Below are 24063 nucleotides of genomic sequence, written 5' to 3' on the forward strand. Positions count from 1 at the left end.
GTGCATTCTTTGTAAGAAGAATGGTGAGAATTATTATCACTTACTGGTTTCTTGTCCATTTGTTTCAGAAATCTGGTGTTGGTTTTTCTATCTTTTTGGATGCAGGTGGACCCCTCCCTCAAATGTACAAAGCCTATTCCATTCTACTACTGTTAGGGGGCTGAAGAGAGGGAAAATTCTATGGAGATGTGTAAGATCAGCTGTATGTTGGACAGTTTGGGAGGAAAGGAACCAATGGACCTTTCATGGGAAAGAAAGAAATAAAGGTGTAATTATTGAATTAATTTCCATAAGGGTGATTCAGTGGGCTAAGACTTTGCACATTTTTGAAAACCATTCAGAAGGAGATATCATCAGGAAGTGGAAAGAAGTGGCTTGGTCAGTTCCAAGGAAGAATGTAATTCACCCAATTTGATCCCCACCAGCTTCAGGGTTCACTAAATTAAACTTTGATGGAAGCAGCGAAGGAAATCCAGGTCTGTCGGGTATAGGGGGAGCCTTCAGGGATGATGAAGGTCGAATTATCGCATTGTATTCGGGTCCTATTGGCTGGGGGGACTCTCTTAGAGCCGAAATATTGGCTGTTATGGAAGGGTTAAAAAGAGCTCGAGAATTAAATATCAGAAGCCTGATAGTGGAAGGTGATTCTAATTTGACTATCAACTGGTTAATGAAAGATCATTCTAGTTTGTGGAAGTTTCTGAATGAAAAGAAGAAAATTAGATATCTCATACAAAATATGGAAGTCAAATTTCAGTGGACTAAGAGGTGTGCCAATTCCTTGGCAGATTCATTGGCTAAACAAGGGATGGGAAGATATAATCTGTTCTGGGCAATATTGTAATCTGAAATGTTCTCTTGGGAGGGTTAAGAGTTTTTACCCCTCCCTTTGTATTTTTCTATATTAATATCTCTGAATAAAAGTATTTGTTATTTATCAAAAAAAAAAAATAGTGCAGAGTTGAGTTTTGACCAACTCTTAAGATCAACAAGAAACCATGGTCATCATTGCAGGAAAGGGAAACAGAATGAGTTCCCAGATAACATTTTTCCTGATAGTATACAGTAAAGAACATTCAAGATCTCTATCAGATGGCTACTTCCAAATGATTTGATGGAAGAGTTTCCGCAAATGTTATGACATGGCAGTGGAGCAGCTTGTTTGATCTCCTACATTTAGATGATGAACCACAAATTGGAAGTTGGCCAATTCATTGAGCCTCTGGGTCATCAGAAACACATAACTCCTTTCAAGTTTCAATCATAGACCCATCTTTTGTTCAGAGTGGGTACATGCTGTTTGCTTTTCTAGACTCTTTCCCTGCCTTTTTTATGTGACTTGCCTTTCTAGACAAAATGTTATCAACCTGATTCCTAGAAGGCTTCATATACGTGTGCTAGACATTCGAAGCAACAAACAAATCAGTTAATCATCTTAGTTGCTGCAAGTTTACATCTAACATGCAGAAACATTTCTCTTGAAACTGAATGAGCATAGCCGCATTCCCTATGGTGGTCATGACCTTGTTAGTTTAAGCTTTTAGCAAAAAAAAGGGTAATTTTGTGGCACTGTTGCCTTTGCACAATTTTGGTCGATTTATAACAAAAGAATGCTGTCATTTTTATGAAACAGGTTTGGCCTTTGAGAAGAACATAGATAAACAATTCTAGTTTTTTATTTTTTTTGGTTAATAATACTGAATAATTTTGAAGGATTTTCACTACTACACTTTTATGTTCAATTAATTTTTTTCAACAACATTTGATCCCTCTTGAAATTTGCCCCCATCTCACTATGGAACTTCCATCCACTTACCAAAAGAAAATAACACAATAATACCAGACAGTCATATACTTCTCCAACATATGGTAAATTTAAACAGACCTGCGTCAGTTGCAATGTTGGCTGAATTGCACCAAAACCACTGAGTCTCTAATCCTTTTGTACAAATTGGTGCCATAACAACCTTATGTATGTATGTATGTATGTGTGTGTGTGTGTGTATCAAACTAGCCCTAAGACATGGAAAAGAAAAAACTAATTATTCCAGAGAAGACTTACACAGTAAATATACAGCAACAATGTATCACATTAAAAATGAATGCCTAGGACATTTGCTTGTACATCTAATGTACATCTCCCCACCCCCCACCCCGGTTGCCTCCTTTTGAATGAATAGTAGCCTTTTTCTAAAGAAAAAGAAAAAGAAGAAAAAAGAATGCCTATGATACAGGAAATTGCTGTAAAATAACATCAATTCATCCATTCATGTTAAAGATGCAAAAGAAATTCAGTGCATCTATACACTGCACAGCCACCTTGTTAAAGAGCTAAACAGTACCAAATGAAAACCATGGGTATTACCTTTTCTTTGGTTAGCTCTGAGAAGAATTTGAATTGGTACACATCGATGTCACCATGAAGAGCTTGGTCAAGACCAAATATCCACCACCCTTTAGGGAGTTGCAAAGCAAAGTAACTCTTCTTCTGAGGCATAAACCACCCACCCAACCAGCTTTTGTGACATATATACCTCATAAAAGTATGTAGTCCATCAAACCAATCTGCAAGAAACAGAAACCTAACAGGATTAGCATTACATCAATAATCTTTACAAACACCAAAGGATGAGTTAAATATCAGTTGAGAGATATAATTAATCAAACAATGACGCATAGATCAACTGACTAAAAAAGAAAAACATTTGCTAATAAAAAATCCATATAAATTTGTTTCGAGTAAATAAAGGCAATGAGCTAACACTAACCATGATTTCCAGGTATTATGAAACACTGAGGTCCCTCATAGCACTTCAGTTGAGACACTGAACAAGGTAACTCTGGCTTGTTTACTGCTATATGATCCAGTTTATACCAAGATGGAGGCTGGAGAGCATATTGAAAAGGGCGAAAAAGACGTTTCTCATAATTAAATGCAGAAGGATTAGGGTATCTGCAAAAGGCAGTGCTAAATTAGCTTCATGGTTAGAAAATGCAAGGATGTAAATACCACAGAAGCAGTGCAACTCAGTCAATCTAGTCAAAAATAAATAAATAAATAGCTTGACTGACAAATTGCTTCACCTGAAGCAAGGCACTTTCACTTTCACCATGACAAGCCTAAGGTGCCTGAGGTACTCACTTAACTAAAGCTATGGAACCCTCCAATCTCACCTTTTTTTTGCTCTCTATTTTTCTTCCCTTTCCTTTGTTTTTCTCCGGTGCTTGTGCATACATAGATATGATTACATTTATATGTTTATTTGTGTTTTTTCATCAGTAACAGATAAGAAACATTTTATTAATGGAGAGATAAAGCCGAGTAAAATGAAAAGGTTACATCAGAAACACAGAATGAATGAGGGCTAGTCACTATTCTACACTTACCCATGCCAAAGAATGAAAAACATGGCCCTTAACCAGGTGAATTAGGCCCCCAGTACAAAGATGGTCTAGTTGTCACTTTCCTTATCTTGACCATTATTTTATTTGTGCTTAAACATGTACAATCTTTGGGGGAAAATATAATCACCTTCGCTGACCTTTTTTGTCAATTTCACAAACAACCATTGAGGTTTCTGGAATATGCAGTAACTTCCCTTCTGGTTTGTAGAAAAAAAGCACATACCGCCTCTTCTGTCAACTTTCTATCATATGAAGTGACAAAATCACAGAAGATACAAAACTGATATTTCTCAAAAGAACATATTTTTCCTTAATAGATTAGTTTTCCCTCTATTATCTTTTTTTGGATCTTATTTTTCCCTCTGTGTGTATGTGCCGTGTGCACATACATACATACATACATACATACAACTATATATGTATTCAGACTTCAGACTTCAAACACATACAATTATGAATACATACAACTCAAACCCCCAAATGTTATTCAGACTTCAAATGCTTTGGAACATTTCTTTTTTAACATTTTGCATTGACGATTTTCTGATGCAGGCCTAAACTCAGATTAAGAAACTGTTGTTGGGGTCCTTCCTTTTAAGGTTTTTTGTTTCTTTTCCTTGATCTGGGAGAAGATGGCAATGTACCAGGCGGTGGTTCACATGGTTGTGAGGAGAGTTGGGAAGATGATTGAAAGGATGATGGTGTTGGCAAGCCTAGTAGGGACGTTTGTGGGGAAAGATTTTGAAGAGGATAAGGTTGAAATTTGAGCAGCTCTCATATGGGGTAGGAGAGAGTGATGGGTGTGAGGAAGTTAAATGGAGGGTTGTTTCTGTTTATGTTCTACGATAGAGAAACAGCAGAGAGGATTTTGGAGTCAGAAAATTTGAAAGTGAGGGATTGCAATCTTTGGTTAATCTGGTTGTTCCTGGTGGAAGGGGCAATTAGTGAAGCTGAAGCAAGAAGAAGACAAGAGCTGTCGTTAGGAGTGGTGGGTATCCCTCTTCACGCCTAGAGCATACTTACCTTTAAGGAGACTGGGGACAGCTTTGGAAGACTTTTAAAATATGATGATAGGAAAAGGACTTGGGAAAGGACGGATATGGCTAGATTATTGGTGGAAGTGGTAGAGGCTGCTGATATTCCAAACAAGCTGGAGCTTCCGTTTGTATGGGGAAGCTATGAATTGAGAACAGTTGCAGATGGGGAGAAGGGGACTTTCTTGAGGGCAGATTCGAAATATTATTGTGGAGAGGTTGATTTAGACAAGCTGGACCTCTGAGGGAAGAACCAGAGATTCAGAACTGAGAAGAGGGAGTTGAAAAGTCGACAGAGAAGGAAAATGATGAGGTGGCACTTTCAAAGGGAAAAATGGAAGTTCAGAGGAAGAATTCAATGTGGAATCACAATGAGAGGGACACATGGAGGGTGAGGGTGTGGTGAGAGTGGAACCCAAAGAGTCAACTGAAATGTTTTTGAAATTGTAAGGGAAACAACAATAGCGGGTTTCAAGGAGTTGAGAGCCTGAACGAGGACCACTTTAAGAAGAAAAATACAAGAGTTTAAAAGGAATAAGCGATGGGCGAAGTTAAGGGTCTTGACAAGGGTGTTATAGGAAAAGGATAGAAAAGAATTAAGGGGCCAAGGATTTTGAACAACAGAAAGGTTACTGGTAAAAGGGCTTTCAAAGGAGAAGGTCTGGTTTGTTATGAGATATGAGAAAGGGAGGAAAAAGAAGATGATGTTGAAGAAGAGGGAGAATGGGAAGGGATACCACAGTGAAGACAACGCAAATAGCAACCAGTGGAGGACATTGCAGGTGAAAATGACGTAGCTGGTTCAAGGGGCACTGGGGTGAGTTCAAATCAGCCCCCCACAACGTCCCACAGCACATCCCCACTGTGTATTGAGAACATCTCTTGATGATGACATCATCATTTCTGAGATTACCATCAGGAGATGTTCCCAATACATGGCGGGGATGTGCTGTGGGACATTGTGGGGGGCTGATTTGGTCTCCGCTGGGATGCAGGTTCAGTCGAAGGAGGTAGGTGGTTCAATAGGGGGTGAGAACCCTTGCCTTCTAGTACGTTACAAGTAATCCAAATCAAGTCATAGCAAGTCAGGAGGAGGTGAGGGTGAGGGTGGAGAAGACATTGGAGAAAGCTAGGGAGGTTGAATACTTGAACCAGAGAAGGGGACGGGTGACGTGAATGACAGTGTTAAGTCTACATAGGGGTGAGGTAAGTCCAGTTTTTGTGCCTCATAGTGTTGATTTGGGTGAACCTAGGAAAGAAGTGATGAAGGAAAAGAAGGGGGAAATGGAGGTGAGGCTAGGGGAGTTTATTAGAATCGGAAATGTCCTATTGGGTTGAAAGGGTAGTCTTCAAAGTAGAGTGTACAATCAAAAGATGAGGCTTGTCATGGCATATCTAGAGGCATTGGTGATAAGTTGGAAGGGGTGGGAGAAGGGGAAGAGTTTGGTGAGGCTGAAGGGGGGGGGGGAGGGAGGGAGGAAGGAGAAGGCTAAGGTGAAGGGATTGTAGAAAATGGGAAATGTAATATTGGAGAGAGAGGTGGTGGTGGGAAAACCACTTGGGTTGTTTTTCTGAGTGGAGAAGGCTTCACAAGGAAAGCCATTGAACATTTTTGAAAAAAGTATAAGAGAGGAAGAGAACAAAAAGAAGGTAAGAGTTGAGGGGAGTGAGGTTTGGGATGGGGGAAAAGTTCAAGAAGAAACCTTTGAAGGGGAAGAGTAAGGGGTTTGGTGTTTGGGGGGATTGAGTGGGGTAGAGGGTTGTGCAGTTAGGGATGAAGCTGCTGAGTTGGAACGTAAGGGATATGAGGGAGGAAAGAAGGCTTGTGGTGATGATATTTTAAAAAAATAGAAACCAAAAATGGTGTTATTACAAGAGACAGTTGCAGAGTTTTGATATGAGATTAGAAAATTATGGTTCTAGCAGTGGAGAGTGGCTGCAGTTAAATGTGGAGGACTTTTCTGGGGGCTTGGTAATTTTGTGGGAATATTGAGAAGCTGGTAGCCTCCATTGGCGAGACAGTGGCAGATTGCCACATTGGGTGATGGTCCTTCCAGATTTTGCTCAAGTAAACAGAGTAGGTTTTTTTTTTGAGAAGAGATAAGCATGATTCCAATAGAGAAGAAAAAACCTCTGTACAACCAGAAGATGTAAAACGGAGAGAAACAAAAAGAAACATAGACCACAATCTCTTGTGTTTACAAAAAAGATTTTCAAAATAAAAAAGAGAGCTATAACATGATCTATCCAAATGGAACTGAGCTGCTAACCAAGAGAACAGTTTGCCCACTATTTTCTGGCACACTGCCTCAGCTTTACGAACTTTATTCTGAAAAAACCCTTGAGTGAGTTTATTTATTTTATTTTATTTTTTTTTGATAAAACCCTTGAGTTCCTTTCTTGCCATACAACCCAGAACACTGCTCCTGGAATCATTTGCCAAATTGCTTTTCCTTTCTTACTCAGTCCTTTGATCCGCCAGCCTTTCAAAAGGTTTTCAATAGATGCTGGATAGCATCCATTGAGAGCAAAGATCTTAAAAACTCTCACCCAAATGCCATAAGTTAAATTACAATGCAATAGCAAATGATTGACAGATCCTCCTACCCTGTTACATAAGACACATTTTTCTGAATCAAACATCACTCCTTTGATCCGCCAGCCTTTCAAAAGGTTTTCAATAGATGCTGGATAGCATCCATTGAGAGCAAAGATCTTAAAAACTCTCACCCAAATGCCATAAGTTAAATTACAATGCAATAGCAAATGATTGACAGATCCTCCTACCCTGTTACATAAGACACATTTTTCTGAATCAAACATCACTCCTCTAATTAACAGGTTGTCCTTAGTGAGGATCTTATTCAGATAGGCAGACCAGACAAAGAAAGCCACCTTTGAGGGAATACATTTTTCTTTTTTTCTTTTTCTTTTTTTTTTTTTGCTGGTTAGTGTGTTCTGAGGTGTTTACCTTGACACCTTTCAGATTGTAACTTTTTTTTCCTCGATAATAGCTATTCCTTTATCACTGATAGTCTGATATAAGGATTAAGGTATCATAATGATTTTTCTATGATTAATTGCATTCGAACAATACTCAGAAAATGACATAAAATAGCATGCCTTATATTACTTGGTAGATCAAGCACTAGTGTTAGGTAAAATATTTTTCCCTTTTCTTCTTTTTCTGTAAAAAGCATAAAACAGAAGGAAGGACCAGCTTACGCAAGATCCCCTCCAATAAGAAGTAAGTCTCCACGTGATAGGACACGCACAGAATTGCAATGACAGAGCTGAAGGGAAGGTTGAGCAAGCAGACGAGCAACAGAATAGGACGAGTTTCCACCATCTCCTGTATCAGCCATGAAATCAAACCACAGTTCTTCCCTTTCACTAAAATGGTCATATAAAAGATCACCCTCTTCAACTCCATGTTCAACCTTGCTCATTGCAGCCTGAGCATAATGCAACTTTTGAAATTTAAACTTTATCCAAATAATAAGGCTATCCCATATACACAAACAAGAGATAATAATATGTTTCAGGCTTTCAGTAAAAAGAAGCTCATAAAAAACATAAGCTTTGCAATATAGCACATATATGCAGATAGCAACATGCTTCGGCAAACAAATAAAATAATCATAGACATTTCAATAAGAGATATATGGACTTTTTCCAATTACTAAGTGATTCAAGTCAAATAAGAATGATAGGATGATTGCAGTATAACACTAATTTTGAATTGCCAAGGGAAAAACAAAGCGAAGTACAAGAAATTTCTGTCATAAATCTTTTTTTAATAAAAGAAGAAAAACTTTATTCATAAAAAAAAAAGAGAGAGATTACAAGGCAAAACTACAGGTGATGAGAAATCACCCAAAAGACAAAGCAACAAACAGCAAGTCCAAAACAGAAGAAAAAACATACAGAGGACATCAATTTCTCCCAATATCAATCATCATTGCATTCCCAAAGCCAGACTCAAACGACTCTGCTGTCCCCATCAAACTCTGGAAGAATCAGGACCCATTCCATAATCCTGTTGCAAATTCTAGAAGCAAGATGATCATGAGATTTGTATTCGTCTTCAAATATTCTACGTAGTGTTTTTTTTCCATAGCTCCCAACAGACTACGAAAGGCACACAGCTCCATATAATATTTTCTTTCCTATCCATTCAAAACTGGCCAGCAAGCAAAGTTTTCAACCGAAGATCCTGGGTTCAACATATCCTTTCTGAAAACCAAGAAAGAGAAACCACAAATAATTTTTGCATAACAACAGCCAAAACAGAGATGAAGCACATTCTCATCCTCTAGAAGACAGAGTCAAAGACAGCTTCTTCCTGCCAAATGGATGCCCCTACTCTTGATATGATCTTGTGTAAGAATGCTATCCAATGTCACAAGCCAGGCAAATGTTCCACCCTAAGAGGGATAGGATAGCCCCAACCCCTTTCACAACTTTGTAGTCTGTTTTTGGATATGATTGTTTGGAGAGGTTGCAGAGCATGCCTCTCCATGGCATATTTGTATCTGTTTTCTACATTTTCTAATAAAATTTTTTTCAATTATAAAAAAAAAAAAAAAAACCTTTCACAACTTCCCTTTCTACTTGATTCCTTGCCAAAGCATTGTAGAAAGATTTCACAGTGGACATTCCTTTACTACTTTCCTTCCACCATTTTGAATCAGCTCTTTCTTTTTTTCGATCAATAACACTTTCATTAAATCATCAATAGAAGATTTACAAGGGGAAGACAAACACACTTATCTTCCAAGAGCAACAAAGGACCTCAAGAAAAGGAAAAAGAAAAGAAAAAAAACACTAAAGTTACAGCTTAGCCCAAAACAGTGAATCCCATTCTGCCCCTTGTTTAGCTAAACCATCAGCTAGGGAATTAGCCGATCTTTTAACCCAGCATATCTTAACTTCCATCTCCCGCATATCTTTTAACCCAGCATATCTTAAATTTCCTCCTCTCATTGTTGTACTTCCATAAGCCATTGTTTTCTTTACTCAGCCACCCTATCACCACCTCTGAATCCCCTTCAATTATGAGTTTCCTGATAATCAACTCCTTAGCTTTTTGGACTCCTTCCATAACTGCAAAGATCTCAGTTCTAAGGGAGTCACCCACTCCAATTGGGCCTGAGAAATGGCAGAAATAACCCCATTCTCATCCCTAAAAACACCCCCAATCCCCAATTGTCCCGGATTTCCCCTACTACACCCATCAAAATTTAATTTCAAGAATCCAATAGGTGGAGGGGTCCAAGACACACTCATTACTGACTTGGTCTGTGTGCAATTTGCAATTTCACCCCACTTCCTCAACATGTCATCCACAGTGTAATCTGTGAACAGCTCCAAAGATTTCAGCCATTGTACAGCCCTAATATATATGATAGCCCTCAGATCTGCTGCTCCTCTCTCAGCTTCTGAGAATATCCTGGAATTTCTTCCCAAAGTGTCCAACATACTGCAGCCCTTAGTCCTCTCCACATAGTCCTTCCCCTTTTTATCTGCCACCTAAAAAAAGAAGGGGAAAAAAGGCCCTGGAAGTCTGATGGAGGATTCCAGCTACATCCAAATAGGGAGAAAGCCCAATCCCAAATTGACCTTGCAAGATGGCAAGACACCAATAGGTGAAACCAATCTCCCCATCCGCTTTACAAAGAACACACCAATGAGGTGACAAGCAAGTATTGGGTCTCTTCTTTTGGAATAGATCACCAGTGTTGATTCTTTCCAGATAGGCTTCCCAACAAAAACTACCAACCCTAGGAGGTATTGCTCTGCACCAAACCCATCAACAGGGAAAGGGGGGAAAGTAGGATTGGTGGACTGACTTAAGACTTTGAAGAATGAAGCACAAGAAAAGATGCCATTGGGGGTAGGTGTCCAAATTCTAGAATCCGCCCTAGTGAGGTCTAAGACAACGTTATCAAGAAGTGCAGTAAGGCTCGAAATACTGTCGAATTCTGAGTCTCTCAAATCCCTTCTTAGACCCAAGTTCCACCCAATCCCAGAAGTGGAAGAGGATGGGGTGGTGAAAGATGAGATTGGCTCATTTTTCAAATCAAATAGAGCATACAAAGAAGGAAACTGATCCTTTAGAGGGACACTCCCCACCCAGATTTGTTCCCAAAATTTTATGGACTTACTGGAATTCAAATCATACCTGATATTAGGGGAGAATACTGGTAGCAGGTCATGAATGGCTTTCCAAGGAGAATTTCTTGTGATCCTAGCTCTGATTCCAACGTCCCATCCATTGTGCTCCAGCCCATGTATACTTTCCACTATTCTAGCCCATAGCTTCTCCTTCTCCACTGGGAACCTCCACAACTACTTTCCCAAAAGAGCCATATTCCTTCTAATATTCCCAAGCCCCAAACCACTACAAGTCTTACTCCTACACACTATCTCCCAGCTAACTCTATGATCCTTCTTCTCCTCTCCCGGTTCCCACATGAAATCTCTCATCAGTTTCTCCGATCTGTTAGAAACCTTCACTGGGATTTTAAACACCGACAGGAAAAAGATGGGTAAGTTAGCAAGCGTGGCCTTAATTAGTGTAATTCTCCACCAAGAGAAAGGTAGTTCTTTTTCCAGGATACCAGTCTTTTTTCAAACCTTTTCACCACCGGGTTCCAAAAGCTCTCCTAATGACAACCCTAAGTAGTTCAAAGGCCACCCTGAGACTTCATACCCCAACACTTCAGCACTCTCCCTGATCTCTCCCTCCTCCATATTCACCCCCACAAAACAGCTTTTCCCAAGGTTAACCTTCAAGTTGGACATTTGCTCAAACAATTGTATCACTGACTTCAAGTTCCTGATAAAACTCACATTACCGCCTTCACAAAACATAATCATGTCATTAGTAAACTGTAAATGAGTGAGGGGGGTTTCCACCCTCCCAACTCTCCAACCTCTAAGGAGCCCCCTAGAAGCTGCTTTGTAAATCAGTTTCCCCAGTACCTCCGCAATTAGAATGAACAAGAAAGGAGAGTGGGGGTCTCCTTGTCTTATACCCCTACTAGCTGGAAAGAAATCTACCATTGTCCCATTCACTAGCACTGAATAATTGACAATTCCAAAAACAACCCATGATCCACTTACACCATCTAGCCCCAAACCCAAATTTAGTCAAAAGTTTCCTCAAGAAATCCCAGTCCACCAAGTCATAATCATTTTCCAAGTCCAACTTACAGACCACTCCCTTCTTCTTATTCCTCTTAAAGTTCTCCACACTCTCATTAACAATTAAAATCTGATCAGTAATTTGTCTTCCACTCACAAAAGCTCCTTGATAATGTGCAATGATATCTGGCAATACCTCCTTCAGCCTCAAAGACAACACTTTTGCAATGATCTTATACAAGCTATTTACCAAGCTAATTGGCCTAAAATCCTTCGGGTGGGATGCATCTTTCTTTTTTGGAATTAAGGCTATAAATGTAGAATTCATACTCGGATTGACAATTCCTCTCTAGAAAAACTCCTCAAACACCTGCAAAAGATCTTTAAAAATATTCCAACAATCCTGATAAAAAGCCATTGTGTACCCATCCGGCCCTGGAGCTTTTGTTCTATCCATAAAAAACGCAACCTCCTTGATCTCTTTCAAATTAAAGCTTCTTTCCAACCTTCTCCTGTTCTCCACCCCTACATCTAGAAAATCCAATCCTTCTACCCACACCTTTCTACTCACAAACCTTCTTAGAATGGACTTGAAGTGCTCCACACAGGCCCCGGCTATCTCCTCTTGTTGTATCAACTCAACTTCATCTACTACCAATTTGGAAATAAAGTTCTTCCTTCCTGCCATTTGTCAAGGAGTGGAAATACCTAGTGTTTCTGTCTCCCTCTTGCAACCATTTACACCGAGATTTTTGCCTCCAGCTAATTTCCTCCTTGTGCAGGCAGTCCTCTAACTGTCTTCTCAAACCTCTCCTGGGTTCATTGTCTTCCTCTCCAAATTCTCCCCTTTCTTCTTTAGAGTCAAGGCTTTCAAGTTGATCCATTAGAGCTTCCTTTCTTTCTTCTATCCTCCCAAACTCCACCAAATTCCACTCCTTGATTTTTGCTTTCAAGAATTGTAGTTTCTTATGGAATCTCATCCCCTCCCATTCCACCATTGGGTTACACTCATACCACCACTCCCTCACTTTGTTAGTAAACCCTGGATGAAGTAACCACATATTTTCAAATCTAAAGGGGGTAGGACCTCCACACCTTCTTTCCTCCTTACATAACACTATGGGCCAATGATCCAAGGTCATCCTTGGGAGAGCTCTAGAAGCCAAGGTTCCCCAATGTTTTTCCCAATCCAAAGAGAACAGGAATCTATCCAGCTTAGAGCAAATGGGTCTAGATTGGAGATTTGACCATGTAAATGTCTTATGGGCTAGGGGAATCTCTTTAAGCTCTTTCCAAGTTTAATTCTGCCATATGAATCATGGTAAGAAGATTAACACATTCATTCAATTCCCTATCAAGGAGAGGCCTTCTAAACTTTGAGAACCACACTACCACGCCTTGAATAATTTCATAACATGGGGCAATTGAAATATTTCTTCTACTCAGTCTAAACATTGAAAGAAACAATCATCCTCCCAAAACCTAATGTGTTCTCCATTCCCAACATTGAAAGAAACAAAATTTAAAAAGGTTGAACAAAAAGTCATTATCCCCTCTGAGGACTATAATTTTCCCGGTAAAAGAAGTATGGGGTAAACCAATCCCTCCGAGGACTAGAGTTTTTGTTGGAAAGTCATCTTGGAAAGATGTAATACTTGTGACCTACTCCAAAGAAAAAGGCCTAATTGGTGCTTGTCTCCAAACTGGTGCGTCCTGTGAAAGGCTAATGGCAAAAGCCCCTACCACTTATAATTTCTTGCCCTTTTGGTTCTGATATTTGGGAATGGTTTATGGCTTTATTTGTTTATAGGTGGATCCCTCCTCCAAGTATACAAGGCTTGTTTGCTGCTTCTTTCTTTAGGTGGCCAAAGAAAGGGGGTAAAATCGTGTGGAGATGTGTGAGAGCTGCCATGTGTTGGACTCTATGGGAGGAAAGGAATTCAAGGACATTTTTTTCCAAAAAGGGAAGGAAGAAAGAAGATATCATTGAAGTTATAACAGTTAATGTGGTGGAATGGCTAAAATCTTTGGATCTGTTTGGTGATGTCTCCACGAGTATGCTGCTTAACAGTTGGAAGGAGGTGGCAAATTCTGCACCAGCTCACTCAACTGCGTGTCCTCTGTGATCAGTGGTCACCACTAGCTTCTGGTTTTATAAAGTTAAACCTTGGTGGTGGTAGTGAGGGCAATCCAGGACCTTCAGGAGTAGGAGGTTCTTCAGAGATGAAAATGGGAAGGTGGCCGCAATGTACTCAGGTCCCATTGGGGTTGGTTACTCTTAGAGCTATGATGTACGCTTTAATGGAAGGATTAAGGAAGGCAAAGGAGCTCAATATTCAAAAGCTAGTTGTCAAAGGAGACTCAAAGCTGGTTTTAAACTGGTTAGGGAAGGACAGTGGACTCTGGAAATATGCCAATGAGAGGAAGGAGGTTAAGTGGTTATCCAGGGGGTTGGAAGTTCAGTTTCATTGGGTGAAGAGAACTGCAAATGCCTTTGCAGATACATTGGCAAAGCAGGGGTGGGAAGGGATCAAATATTTTGGGCTAATTTGTAATATCTTCTTCTTGTTCTCTTGGGGAGAGTAAAGTCATTTTATCTCTCTCTGGAGTGCTGTATGTAATCCTGTTTTCCAATACTAATATAACTTTCTGTTATTGATAAAAAAAAAAAGTCATTATCCCCTTCCAAATACAAACTCCATATGAAGATTTTTAACCTCTCTCGAATCCCACCCAAAATTCATTGCCATAAATATTGATTAAATAATTGCTCCACAATGGAAATTATCTCAAAAGATGTTGTGCAAAGTGTTTCAGACCTTTACAAGTAAAAATTCAACAAACTCCAAAGTGGGGTAAGAGTAGGAACATAATATTGTGAACAGAGGGCTTCTACATAGTGTTTTTAGATCTTATCCTATTGTATTAGTCTAGGCCTGATACCATGTGATGTGACCCAACAAGATCAAGACTCGTAGGGTTCAGACATTAAGAGATAACTGAAAAGCACAAAACATAAGGGGTGTAGTCAGATGAATGAATCCCAACCCCCCCAAAGAATTATCTTTTTCAATAGGCAATATATGTACAATTTCAAAAGTATACAAAATAAAATAAAATTAATTAATTAAAGAGTAATACAGTTTATCAGGCCTAAACTAATACAATAGAATAAGATAAAAAAATTGATGTTCAAAATCTCTAACAAATACTCAAAATTAAGGAAATTTAAAGTACTGCTATTCAATAATTAGCATGCATATAAATTTCTCAAAGATCATTCCATATGTTTAATATCCTATTTAATAATAATATAATAACAATTGTACTGAATCCTGTTCCACCATTGAATTCTATTTAGAACAACATTAGACCATATCTTGTCAATCCTAGTTAATAAATCACAGTTAATACATCTTATCCTTTTTGTCAAGGTCCCTGTTACTCCCTCCTTTCTATTCACAGTAATACAATAACTGTCATTAAAATAAGTGTTTGTGTATCTGTTCTAGAGATTCTTCTTTCTCAGGGAAGCCCAGGCATATAGTTAAAGCTGGGTTTTCTAAGCTTTATACGTTTATACTTACAACGAGAAGAAAATAAGAAATTGCTAAAATGGATATAACTCAGCATACCTGCATCATACGCATATCAAAACGACCAACAAATACAGTTACAGATACAAGAAGGTCAAAAACAGTCTTGAATAGATCAGTAGATGTCCTGCAACATATTGTTATCAGCACCAGAAGGGTTATTAGTGGCATGAGAATTGTTGATGATGCTCTCTCTTTGTTTTCAAAGATAATCAGAATCAAGGAATACATACCCTGAATACCAAGGAACCATGTCTAGAAAATCAGGTTTCAACTGTTTTTTCTTCAACTTCTCATATTCGTCAACTGACAAGGGATGAGTAAGGGCCCATCTGTAAATTTCAAAGATCACGAACTTAGAAGTAAAACTGAAACTGTTAAAAGAATATGGTGTCAGAATTAATTGGTATAGGCTTGGAGCAATGAGCAATCATACACTTGATGGTTTTGAAGGAGAAAAAAAATGATGTATTAGATTACATATCATCTCATTACAGGAAAACATCCATCTGCAAATCCTGACCTTTTTCTAGACCACATACAGGATAGTCAAAGCCAATCTACTTGATAGTCCAATCAGGATGAATTTGCAGCTGGGTACTTTTTAGGTTAGAAAGTTGACTGACTACCAGTGTAAGCATAAACCTTGTCATGATCTTTTAAGTCTGAAAAAGTCATAAAGACATAAGAAATTATAATACTTGACATAATTTTAGAACCGATCAAAACATACCCTGTAGATCGTTCCACCACATAATTGGCAATATAAAGAACAATAAATGTGGCCCATAATGAATATATGGGAGAGATTTCATCTGAAGGACCAGCACACGATCCATTGCAAGCTAACTGAAAAACATTGAGAACAGTAACGTGAACAGAAAATATACTCTGAAACCCCTAGTTCAAAGGCAAAGATCATGTAAAGTAAAAGTTTGATCCATTATACCTCCCCATAGATAACCCACTTGGACAAAAATGGGTAATCACTGGCAGACCCAACTGGAGCAAACCAGGATGAGCAAACTTGATCCTTCAACTCATTCATATCAAGTAACTTTGCTAGCCATGCATTTCTATCTTCTTTCTTCCAAAAGGAAAACCAACTAGAATGTTTCCTTTCAAAAGTTTTTTCTCTCAAGATAGCGCGGTTGCCACAGTGGCTATAAAATACACAGCAGGCTATACTTATGACCTGCATAATGATGAAGAGATAGGATCATAATCGCCAGTAGAAGCATAAAGATAGAAAAACATAGAACAATAACAGCAAAGTGCTAGACAAAACTTCAAAACTTACTGCACAGTTTTGTATAATAGCCCAGATCGCTGGCCGTTTTCCTGCCACCCGAGCAACAAGTCCAATATACCATAGTCCGAGAAATAAAATATGGAAAACAAGAAGAAACAAAATAGATGAGACATATATTGTCAAAAACAGAGATAGGTTCATTCTCAAATCCACTCCCATTGATTGAAAACTGGGAAGATGATACAGGGCCGCAACTAAGATCCAAGTAATATACCTAGGAAGAAATTAAATTCTAAAGTTAGAAACATCCAACAGGACCAACACTACCATTGAATTGATCCTGTTAAGCTATAGACTAGAATAAGAATAACCTAAGAACCAAATGAATAGCAGACAATGATGGGCATGAGAGAAAATTACATACCATCTACTGAAGTTTGAATAGCTTGGTTTAATTGTCTTCCCTATAAATGGAGATGAAAAGAAGTAGAAAAATCCAAGTAAGCAAGCATACATTGACCACCATTTAATGTTGTTATCCAACTTCTGGATCAGACTATGCATGCTATCAGATGATATAAAGAACAGACACCCCACAACTACAGCAATTATAGCATGGCGGGAATGCTCATGTGGATATGGATATGCTGGAGTCAGAATCATCCTGACCCTCTCCATTTTGAGGTTATCCAGTAAACCAAGAGACTGCTTATTGGAGCCCATCAAACACTGTCACAGCCGTTCACATTGCATAACTTGCTTCAAATGCTTGCAAATGAAATAAACCTGGTAGGGCGCACATCTAGCATAGAGAAAAGCTCCCGGACCTTGATTTGGAATTCGGATATAGAATCTATAAAAGAATAATTTTGCACATCAGTAAGAATGAGAGGTGTTGACTGTTGAGATTACAGTTCCACCCACGGATGCCAAAATTTAGAATAGCATAATAATAAGAACTGTACTACTCCTTATGTCCGTTAAATTTCAAATTCATTTATTGGAAATGGCATAGACTATTCATAACTGATTGATAATTGTTAAACATATTTGGATCTACATCAATGACAACGTAACTAAGAATACAATATTACAGTACCTGGTGGATTCATGGAAAACAGAGTAACTCTTATCTTCTCCCAATCTTCAAGAACATAAGAAGAGGAAGATCCACAAGAATACTATTTTTTTCTCCAATACTATGTTTTGAGCCTCTATTTTCATGATAAGATGAGTTAGAATGCCTTTGTATTGCCACGTTACTAAACCAAGCTATATCTTCCTTTTACGGATTGATGCCATATAAAAAGGTTAAATGCACCATGTACAACGTTGCGCACTTGCACTCCGAATGTTACTCAACTAACGACCAGAATGTTGTAAAGAAGATTAAGTATTAACACTACCAGATAGGCACAAACTTTTTGTAGCAATTTCAGATAATGATTGTGGGAGTCCTTCCTTCAATTAAAACGGTTCAAAGCATTTAAGCACTGAGAAGAGTTCAGCCTAGGGACTAAGGTTGAAATTCAGAAAGTGTTTGGACTTTGGAGCATGTAATAACTAATAACCCATGGAAAAAAACCAAGGTCCAGAACACCAGAAGGCCAGAACTAGCATTAGGGTTCTCTTCCAATGTTAAACTTTCTAGGCCAGACAACCCCCCCCCCCACAAAAAAAAAAAGAGTGTGTATATAGAAAATAAGGGAGAAAAGAACAAAAAGTAAAGACAGAGGAAGCTTCAAATTCCAAATTGATGGTTGGAAGAAACAACCTATCTACTTGAATCCAGCAACATGCAATTGAATACTGCAACCAATATATAACACCAAAAAATAAATGAAAATATGAGAGACAGAGAGAGAGACCTGAATGAGAGAAGAATGGATAGATTCCGGGAGGAAGTCAGAGGAAGGGAGTAGCCGTGAGCTTCAATTAAAAGAAAATGGGAGTTCCCTTCCCTCCCGGAGCGGCTTGGCATCTCTCTCCGTGGGCCGTGACGTATGTTCTCAGAGCGGCTTCGCACATTCTCCCCCGCCCCACACGGCCCCACCCATGTTCGCTTCCAATTCTCAACCCATTCCCCCACCCCAACTCCTTTTCTTTTCTCATTTTGTCATTCCCCGAGTTTCCCTCGTCCATGTCCACCGTGTGCCATTTTCTCATTTTGTAAGTGGTAGGTGGCCCGCCAATCAGGTCTACGCAACCTCGGATTATTCGCGTTCTGTGTCCCCACTTGATATAGATTTCGGATGGGTGGGTCGAAATTTTTAATCCATATAATCTAACGTTTGGGATCACAGTCAATCGTACAGGAGTAGCTGAACACACAGACAGGCCGTCTATCAAACCGATGAAATAGAGATATTGCTGACTGTTACAACCGTTTTCATTTCTGTTGTTGACCTGACTAATGAGTTATTAGTGACCACCGAACGGTTTCTTCTGATTTTCATTTTAAATCAACTGGATTAATTAACGGGAAAATGTGGAAAAGATATAGTATGGAAAGAGTTTTGACCAATCAAAATTTATTCATGAATTTTAATAAATAATACCTAATTAGTTACTATATTTATAATTTCAATTGATTGGTTAGATACTTTTTGGATATCATATCTTTTTCATATCATAGTCAAACTTTTAATTAACAATTACTTTTCTTTTTCATGTTATTTGTTTTTGAAACTCGGCTGTAGGGCCAAGTTTTATAAGAATTTAGCTTTAGTTCAGCAAAATCCGTTCAAGTAGCCTTTGCTGTCTTTCATTGATAATATTTTCTTACTTGTATACTTTATTTGGTGTAAGATATTTCCAATGTAAAGTTGTAAAAGGCTGTTGCAAAGTATGGGTATGGATTTATATTAATAGAAGCCGATCTCTAAGAAAAAATTTTCAATTAGTATATATAATTTGGGCATAGTGCCACTTTGGTCACATTTGTGATGTGGGATGTATCTACGTGATATGTGTAAAGAATCAATCAGTATTTGAACTATAAAATGCAATAATTTAGTATTTGAACCGCCCACTTGGATCCCTGTAAAGAATGAATACACGTGAAAAACACTGCCTATGTTTCACACTCAAATCGGAATTATCGGATGCACACCGCCCAGTTGGCCGGTTCGTTTATTATTTTAGTATGAACCGGGGTCAAGTTTTTGTATTTTTGGTAGTAGTGAAATGTGAAACACGTGGAAATCTACAGGTATACGTGGAACACGCTTTTGGAAGCTTTAAATTCTTTCATTAGAGTTCACATTTATGATGACAACAATTTCATGATAGTGGGACTTAATTCGTGCTTAAATATGAGTCTGGATCTATTCCTCACACAGACCTCATAGGCACATCCCACCAAGCCACCATATATGGGACACGGTGGGATGTGCCTGTGAGGTAAGTGCGAGGTACATCCTATGAGAAGTATATCCCAATTCTTTAGTCTATGTTTGACTTGGGAGTTGAGAGACCTTCTAACCCTCTATCAACTTGATTTAACACGATACATCTCACCATGAGATTAGGACCTACCATAAAAGTGGGACCCTACCATGTATGAGATGTGTGGTGTGAGATCATGTAGGTAGAGGGTTGGAACATGTTTTGTTGTTAGGTGATTCGTATTCATAGTTTTGTGGGCATTTATTGAAAAAGCGCTGCCCCATCAGTGCCAAATAGGCATTTGAGTTTTTTGTGTATGAAACCACTATTTGGTTTCAATGTTTATCAAATAAATAATAAAAAATGGAAATATATTGATTTATGTGCATGAGGCATTAGGGGAATTTCATATTCGTACTTAAGCTGAGGTGGAAAGTAACTTTATAGGGTATCTGAAACACTCAGACAAACAATAAAAACATTATACATTTAGGCAATGTTTGATTTCGTGGGCGTTTATTGAAAAAACACCACCACATCAGCGCCACATAGGCATTGGCGTTTATTGCATTCGAAGCAAATTGAAACAACTGTTTGGTTTCACTATTTATCAAATAAATAATAGAAAACTTAAACGCTTTGATTTTTGTGCATGGATATTAATCTGAGGTGGAGAGTGAAAAATGTTTAAAGTTAAGCTCAACCAAACAACAAAAACAATAAACATTTAAAGTGAAAAAGTAAAAATAAACAACATGTCTATAAATGCCCACGAAACCAAACACATACTTAAAGTGATTTTTTCAAATAAACATTTAAAACAATAAATGCTTCATCCATAAACACCCACAAAACCAAATACATACTTAAATATCAATCGTTTTTGGAGTTGGCATTGTTTGTTTTGAAAAAATCTGATTGCACGATATTCACATGTTGATGGTGCACAATCCGGTCATTCCTAGCTGGCACTTACGTGGCTCCTGAAAGGTACCTAAGATGGAGAAGAAGAAGATTCCCTGGGGGCTTGCCCGGCGGGAACACTCCGATGTTTAAGTTAGTATTCAGTAGGAGAAGCAAGGAGAAGATGAAGGCTAAGAGTGCAGATAGCGCGAGGGTTGAAGATGGTACCTCCATTCCTTGATACTAGCTCCTTATAAGATAAATCCATTGTATCATGCCCACTAGCCTCTAACAAGGCGGATATAACTGCCATTGTCAGCCTGCCGTAGCTGTTACTGGCGGGACTGAGGTGGCACACGCGGGGTCGTCGCCGCAGTGTACGTGCCTGTCAGGTGTAAGGCACCCTCTGAAGGTGGCAGACACGACACTGTCTGACGAGGGATATGGTTGTTGTTCCCATATTTGTCGGGTATGGTGGTCAACAGGAGGTCTTCCTGCGATGTGCCGGACTACCCTCCCGAGAGCTACCTTGTGCCGGGCTATCTCGTAAGCAGCAAGCTGCCTGTGGAAAGCTTAAGTCGAGGTGTCTGGCCCGAGGTGTCTTTACCTTGGGGTATCTATAGGCGGATCGGTGTATTCCTGTCTGGGAGTGGTCCGAGATCCACTAGGAGGAGCTCGGGTATTAGGAAAGGTCAGAGGGGGCCCGAGCTCAGAGGTAACTCGGGGTGCCTTAGCCCCCGGGGTGGCGGTGCAGGTTAGGCGGCTCCCAGCGAGTAGTCTATCCCGTCGATTTGTCGGACTGAACTCGGTGTGACTTTCCCAACGAGTTGTGGCTATGTTGTCACGCTGAGTCATCGCTTGAGCAAGGTCACGCCAATGTGTACCCGTGCTACGAGGTCAGACCAAATCGTCCTCCATCAATTGCCCCCACTCCCCGTGCTGGGGACGGGGCCCCAGCATGAGGAGTTAATGGTTTGTTGGGTGGATTTGGCTCAGTTCTCACGCCGCGATGTTGGGCGGTTTAGTAGTTGGACGGGTTGGATATTTGGTTTGCGCGGAGGGAAAAACTCATGTCTCGTGCAATTCACGCATGGACGTCACACGCTTTATGCTGCGCAGACGCCAAAAAATGCGCTAAACTAAATTTGCCTTGAGAGTCCCGCAATCGATTTCTTTGAGGTTCGTTGGATTGATCCAATCTTGACAGTTGGCTACCGGGCCCCGTGGCTATAAATAGTGGGATTCTGGCCATTTTCCTTCGTCGCTAAGTGTTTTTCGCCTTTAGCTCGCGTCTGAAGTCTCCAACTCGGTTTCGTCTCTTTCTGGTGAGTCCCCGAGTCTTCCTTCTTTTCTTATTTCTTAGTTCGTTCTTCCTTATGTCTAGTGGGGGTAGTTTCTCGGACAGAACCAAGGCAGGTACCTCGGGTCATGGTGATCCTGTTGTTGCCCGACCTTCCCACAAGGCACGAGCAACCTCGGGTAAACTGGCGTCCACCTCTCATCAAGGTCAGAAGCCAGACCAGTTCGTGATCTTCAGGGAACAACTCTTCGGTGGGCTTCGTCTCCCTCTTCACCTCCTTATCCCCGAGGTGTTGGGGCGTTTCAGCATCACGCTGGATCGGCTTCACCCCAATTCCATTCGGAATTTGGTGGGAACCATTTCCCTCTGTCACGAACGGAAGTTCTCTTTGGACGCAGACATACTCTACTCCATACTGCTAATAAAAAAGAGTGCCTCTAGCGCTCCCCCCGAGCATGGGCAGGTCTACTACTTGTCTCCTTGCCCAGGCTTCAAGTTGCTGCATAAGTTCCCGAGCAAGGTCCCAGCCTGGAAGTGGGACTATTTTGTGGTCCGGGCCAGCACGGGTGGACCTTCTTTACTAGCTGGAGGGTGGCCACCCAGGCTACCAGCATCGCCCTCAACCAGCAGACGTGGGAGACCTTCCACTCGTGGGCTCAGGCTGAGCTCGATCATCGGAAGTACATCACCGAAGAGAAGCTCGTTCAGGCCGGTTTGACCCGGGTAGGTCTATTTCTATCTTTTGGTGTTTTTCTCTTATTTGCTTGGTGTCTTCGGGTTTACTGACGCCAATTTTGCTGCAAATCCCATGGACAAGGAAGAAAGGATTACGGCTCCTAGGCTCCTCAACCAAATGAAAAAGAGAAAGAAGCGAGCTGCCAAGAAGGCTCGTGTGGAGTCGCCGAGGGCTCCCTCCCCCAAGCCCAATCATCCCCGGGTTCCCACTCCTGAGCCCGAGCTCAACAATGCCCCTCCAGTGATAGATATGGAGGGTGATTTTCCACCCCAAAAGCCTGAGGCTGCGGAGCAGTTGGTGGAAAAGCCAACCGGGGATGCCGCTGAGGCTTCGAGTTCTACTAGGGCAGCTGTCGAGGCCACCGAAGAGTTGGCTCATCGCGTTACAGATGCAGTGGCGTCCAGTTCAGGGACTGGAGAGGAGGAGGAGTCCGTCTTGGGTCCCGAGGTCAGCCTTGATCGAAGCAAAAGGGGCGTCATCAATGCAGAGGTCGTGAGTTGGGTCGAACTCTCCTCAGGTCAGCTCGAGGGCCGCGCTACAACCCATATCATGGTGGTAAGTTCGTATTCTGTAAGCCAACACTTTATCCCCCCCCCCTTTTTTTACTGACCAGTTTCCTTCTACTAGGTGAACACTGTTGTGCACACCTTGACTTTCCAATCTGGCAAACACCTGAGGCGCGCTTTGGCTGCTGAGGAGTCATCCCGCTTGGCTCATGCCAAGCTGAAGGCAACACAGGACAAGGTCCATCAGTTGGAGAGTGCTACCGCTGCTCAGAGGAGCTTGAATGACGCCATGGCATTAGAGAGGGAGGAGCTGGCCCGTGAACGAGACAGGCTAAAGGTTGAGGTGAACGGGCTCCGAGTTGGTCAGGAAGCCTTGAAGCTCGAGGTGGAAAGCCTCAAAATGGCTCAGAAGGCTTCGCAGCTTGAGATGCAGGCCCTCAAGGGAGCCAAGGAGGCCTTGGAGCACGAGGTGGAGTCTCTTAAGGCCGATATTAAGGAGAAGACGGAGATCTTCGACGATGCTCTGAAGCAGACCAAGGTTCAATCCGTCATCGACTACGTCAAGTCGTCGAGGTTCGATAACATAATGTCAAAGGCCTACCGCAGGGGGTTCAAGCTCGGCCGGTGGTGGATAAGGTGGTGCTTTCACTTCTTTCAACATCACAGATGACATGGCATGCCGAGTCGTGGATGACCTAGACTCTGAAAATGATTGTGGCAATGGGGAGGTTGACGCTACCGATCTGACTGATTCTTCCGAGGAGACCCCTGAAGAAGCCCCGAGTAAGGCTGATG

The 24063-nt window shown here is 40.6% G+C and overlaps 1 protein-coding gene across 1 annotated transcript in view; it reads right to left on the bottom strand.

Annotated features, from left to right (window-relative positions):
* LOC148850414 (uncharacterized) overlaps positions 1 to 18578 on the bottom strand; it is a 29131-nt gene extending 10553 nt beyond the window's left edge. Inside the window, 10 exon segments of the mRNA XM_088946622.1 lie at positions 2366 to 2565; positions 2769 to 2953; positions 7665 to 7894; positions 15224 to 15311; positions 15418 to 15516; positions 15918 to 16033; positions 16134 to 16379; positions 16485 to 16710; positions 16861 to 17289; positions 18305 to 18578. Of these exon segments, the coding sequence (XP_088802748.1) occupies positions 2366 to 2565; positions 2769 to 2953; positions 7665 to 7894; positions 15224 to 15311; positions 15418 to 15516; positions 15918 to 16033; positions 16134 to 16379; positions 16485 to 16710; positions 16861 to 17159 (1689 nt within the window). The 5' untranslated portion in view covers positions 17160 to 17289; positions 18305 to 18578.
* Positions 18579 to 24063: the final 5485 nt, after the last annotated feature.

The sequence above is a fragment of the Nelumbo lutea genome, chromosome 5, assembly GCF_056320005.1.
Source record: "Nelumbo lutea isolate HS-2025 chromosome 5, American lotus-T2T, whole genome shotgun sequence".
NCBI lineage: Eukaryota > Viridiplantae > Streptophyta > Magnoliopsida > Proteales > Nelumbonaceae > Nelumbo > Nelumbo lutea.